The sequence below is a fragment of the Marmota marmota genome, unplaced genomic scaffold, assembly GCF_001458135.2.
Source record: "Marmota marmota marmota unplaced genomic scaffold, marMar, whole genome shotgun sequence".
NCBI classification, from domain to species: domain Eukaryota; kingdom Metazoa; phylum Chordata; class Mammalia; order Rodentia; family Sciuridae; genus Marmota; species Marmota marmota.
The window spans coordinates 53,228,347-53,232,360 of record NW_026000005.1 but is presented as its reverse complement, the minus strand read 5'-3'; the positions used below and the strand labels follow the sequence as shown (position 1 = coordinate 53,232,360).

At 65.2% G+C, this 4,014-nt stretch overlaps 1 protein-coding gene across 3 annotated transcripts in view; it reads right to left on the bottom strand.

The window, feature by feature from the left end:
* Positions 1-449: 449 nt before the first annotated feature.
* Positions 450-4,014, bottom strand: part of Agxt (alanine--glyoxylate and serine--pyruvate aminotransferase) — an 8,777-nt gene continuing 5,212 nt past the window's right edge. Inside the window, exons 8-11 of one of the 3 annotated variants that reach the window (XM_015481673.2) lie at positions 3,219-3,288; positions 1,603-1,698; positions 1,164-1,292; positions 450-766 (exon numbers count right to left, since the gene is read on the bottom strand). In XM_015481673.2, coding sequence (XP_015337159.1) covers positions 659-766; positions 1,164-1,292; positions 1,603-1,698; positions 3,219-3,288 — 403 coding nt within the window. In that variant the 3' untranslated portion in view covers positions 450-658. The remainder of the gene's footprint in view (positions 767-1,163; positions 1,293-1,602; positions 1,699-3,218; positions 3,289-4,014) is intronic. The other 2 variants (XM_015481674.2, XM_048808923.1) reach the window with 2 other exon arrangements.

Here is a 4,014-nt window from a genome sequence, read left to right as displayed (position 1 = left end):
CTTTCTGCACAGTGCTGCGTCTGTGCTGTGGGCCCACCTGTGGGAATGTGGTACGGCTGTGGCTGTCCTGTGCTTCTCTGAGGGGTCAAGCCGCTGGCCTGGTCAGAAATCCCCTAGACGTGAGGGTGGAGGCCAAAGGCCTGACCAACCAGCTGAGGAGCAGCGGGCTCAGGCAGGCAGAGTTGGGGCTGGTGGCCGAGGCTGCAGGGCCTGGATCCCCACGGGCACGGGTCTGACTGTGCGCACTTGGGTGTCCTGGGAGGGGGCTTCCTGAGGTGCTCCTGGAGGCGGCATGAGAGGGTGTTTTGGGGGGTAATGTCTGGGGCTACAGTGAGGTGACAGGCCCCAGCCCCAGGATCTTACCCACAGGCTCCAGGACAAGGAGTGACCCTCAAAGGGCCCCACTTGGGTGGTGGGGAGCATAAGGGCCCCCCACACACAGCAGAGGCCATGGCTGACCAGTGCTTTATTGATTATTCCCACAGGTTAGCGCCTGCGGGGACTGCGGCTCCTTTGAAAGTCCCGTCTCCCTCTTCCTGGCCACTGTCTGCCTGGCTGGGCCAGCAGCTGTCCTGTCCCCAGGCCTGGTGACTTGCGTGGTATGTGGGCTCCTGCCTCAGCCCAGCCCCCCCCAGGTGCTAGGGGCTTTGTGCGGGCATCACAGCTTGTTCCGAGGGCAGTGCCGAAGAGCCTCCTTCAGGGCCTCGATCACCAGATCCACGTTCTTCCGGGTGGCGTTGCAGCCCAGCAGGCCGATCCGCAGCACCTGGTGGGCACAGGTCAGGGCATGTGGCAGCCTCTGTCTGTGGATCCCCAGCCCTGAATGAGGCCTGGGCAGAGCCAGGCTGGGCTCACCCATGGTCACCACCCACCCAGCATGCAGGAGGGACACAGATGAAGACCCCAAAGACCCAGGCCAAAGCCAGCCCTCTCCCCTCTGCACCAGGGTGGCACTCAGTGGAGGTCACTCAGCAATTCTGGCTCTGCAGAGCAGCTGGACTGGGCCTGGATTTCCAGCTGGACTGCAAGGTCCAGTTGGAGGGCAGGAAGGACAAGGACGTTCTGAGAGGAATTGGAAAGGGTGTGCCCGGTGACCTCTGGCCAGGGTGGGGTGGGCGGGAAATGCCCTGGAGCAACAGGCCTGGCCCAGAGAGACCGCTGACCTTCCCCATGGAGGGCCCGAGGCCGCCCGAGATCTCAATGTTGAAGTGGTCTTGGACATAGCTCACGATGTCTCTCCAGTCATAGCCAGCGGGCACCGCCACAGCAGTGACCGTGGGCAGCCGGACGGCCTGCAGGAAGCGCTGGGCTCAGCAAGCAGCCAGATGACCTGTGTGCCCTTCGCAGTGGCTCCACTGGGGCTTCTGCCCTGGCCTGACTGCCCTGCCTCAGGGCCCAGAGAAGCCCAGGAGAGCAAGGGCTCCCTGGGCAGCGTCCCAGCCTCTGAGGCTCCCAGGGCCCACAGTCCCTTCATCAGGGCAGGGCCGCCATTTCCACTCAAAGACAGAATGTCCTCCCACCGCGAATTCTCGCCTTGGTCGCTCGGGCAGTCTGCCTCTTCAGCTGACCCTCCCCACCCATGGTCAATCCGGGCCTCCTCACCGGGTCCCTCACAAAGAGCTGCAGGCCCAGCTCCTGCAGGCGCCCGTGCAGGTATGCGGAGGCTTCACGGTGCCGCTGCCAGCTGCTCTCCAGGCCCTGGGGGAGATGGCGGGACACTCAGGCAGAGCAGGGCAGGAGCCGCTCCCCGAGGGAGAGGGACTATGGGGACCCACACCTTGGGGGCTACTGGAGCCCTGTTTGGGGCCCTGGCAGACTCGGGGCGGGCCTGCCCTTGCATCTGGAAGGCAGGGGGGTGGGCACCAGGGTGTGGTGGGTGCCTGGGGCCCCTGGGAGGAGGGGACTGCCCAGCAAGGGGAGGGGCTCCTGGCCACACAGGACGGAGTGGATCAGAACCAGGACTCACTTCCTGCGAGGGGTCAGCTTTCCAACCCTGGGCCTCCCAGTGCCATGACCCGTGACCTCCAGTGAGACTCCTTCCCCAGACCTCGTCCCTCCACCCTCCACCCTCCACCGTGGCCGCCATCTTCCCTGCCCACCCATGCCCACAGCCTGAGACCACCGGACTCCTCTGAGACTGCCCCCTTTCCTGGACCCTTCTCCTGCTGCCCTCTTTTCTCTCCCAGCTCAGACCTCATCCCTGTCCCCTTGGGTGCACACACATAGTGGGTGACACCCAGCTGTGGGTCACCATGCCACCAAGCCAGCCCTCAGGCCGCAGCTTTATGTGTGGGCACGGAAAGGAACCAGTGGCCACAGTCCAGGGGCCCTTCCTGGCCCTCTTGGCCTCTGGGTTGGTGGCAGGGAGTGGCCTCAGAGGATAGTGGGCACTGGGCATCCAGTGTCCCAAAGGGGGACTTGGCCCAAGACAAACCCACATGCTGGTCACAGACACCTGGCCTGGCCAGCTCAGCTCTGGGCACTGCACGTGCCCACAGGAATGGCAGCCTCTCCCTGGACATAGTGGCACTGCAGTGGTGTGGGGTCCAGTTCACAGGCAGACCTGCCCAGCACGGCAGTCAGAGCCCTCAGGAGGTGGGCCCAGTGTGCTGGGTGGCCCTCCTTGCTGTCCCTTTGGCCCACATGGGTCCCTAAGACACTCAGACGCAGCACAAAGCCCTCACCAGATGCACCTGTAGCCTGGACTTCCTGCCCTCCAAGGCCACCAACAGGTTTCTGAGGTCTGTGGTCTCTCAGCCTGTGGTCTTCTGTGAGACAACACGATGGACCAGGGTGGCTGCTGGCCCACTGGTACCAATTACTGCCCCTGGCCCCTGTGACCGCCCCTGCTCCCTGTCCTCCTGTCTTTCAAACTCTCTCGGCTCTGCTCCCTGGACCCGACCCTGCTCGCTCACAACAGAAGGGCAGAAAGAGTGGCACCTGCCCACGTCCCTGTATGTCCCTGGGCTCTGTCGTCCTGTGCACCTCCTGCCCAGGTCCACCATCCTCGGGGCCTGAGCCCAGGCCCCCCCTGCCTGGCAGCTCTGGCACAGGACCCTGCCTCCACCCGGTGGGCACCTCCTTCTCTGCAGGCCAGGCCCTCAGCAAAGCTGCCCAGGACCCTCTCCTCCCGTTTCCCCAGAGCACCTCCAGGTGGCGCCCTGTCCTCAGGGTGGGGGGCCCCTGCACTGGACCAAGCCCCTGCCCCTGCCCCTCACCTGCTCCACCATGAGTGCCAGGCTCTCCCTCAGGCTGTACAAGCCGATGACGGACGTGGTGTGATGGTACCTGGGAGACAGCACGGTGTGACCCACGGAGAGAGAATGGGCAGTGGCTGACCGCGGGCAGCCCCTGGCCAGGGGTATGGTCCAGTTTCAGGATCATAGACCAAGTGGAGGGCAGCTGGCCAGCATGCAGAGTGGTGGGCAGAAAAGAAGCCGCTATGTCCCACTGCGTCCCTTCAGCCCTGTGTCCCTGCAAAGCCAGCCCTGCACTCTGTACCACGGGGACCTGGCCCATACGTGACACATGGGGCCTGGGGATTAAGGCTGAGGTCACCTCATGCAGCCCCTGGCTCCCCCTCTCCTGATGGAGAGGACCTGGGGCCTGGGGAGGGGACGCCATTGCTGGGCCAGGTCCAGAGAGCCTGGGGGACAGGGCACATGGAGAGGGTGTGGGGCCCCTCTGCTGGGCCTGAGTCTCCAGGCTGCGTGAGAGGGGCCTGGCGAGGGCGAGGGACACCCGGTCAGGCGGTCCCAGGGCTCTCCTGGGCGCAGGCAAGAAGGCAGGGGTTCTGATCAGAAGAGGGAGAGGTGGCCGGTGTGGAGGGAGGGCCAGGCCAGCCGTCCCCGTCCCCGTCTCCGTCCTCACATCCTGGGCTCCTGTCCCTGTCCCCGTCCCTGCCCTGCTCCCCTCCTGGGCTCCCGTCCCTGTCCCCGTCTCCGTCCTCACATCCTGGGCTCCCGTCCCCGTCCCCGTGTCCGTCCTCACGTCCTGGGCTCCCGTCCCCGTCCC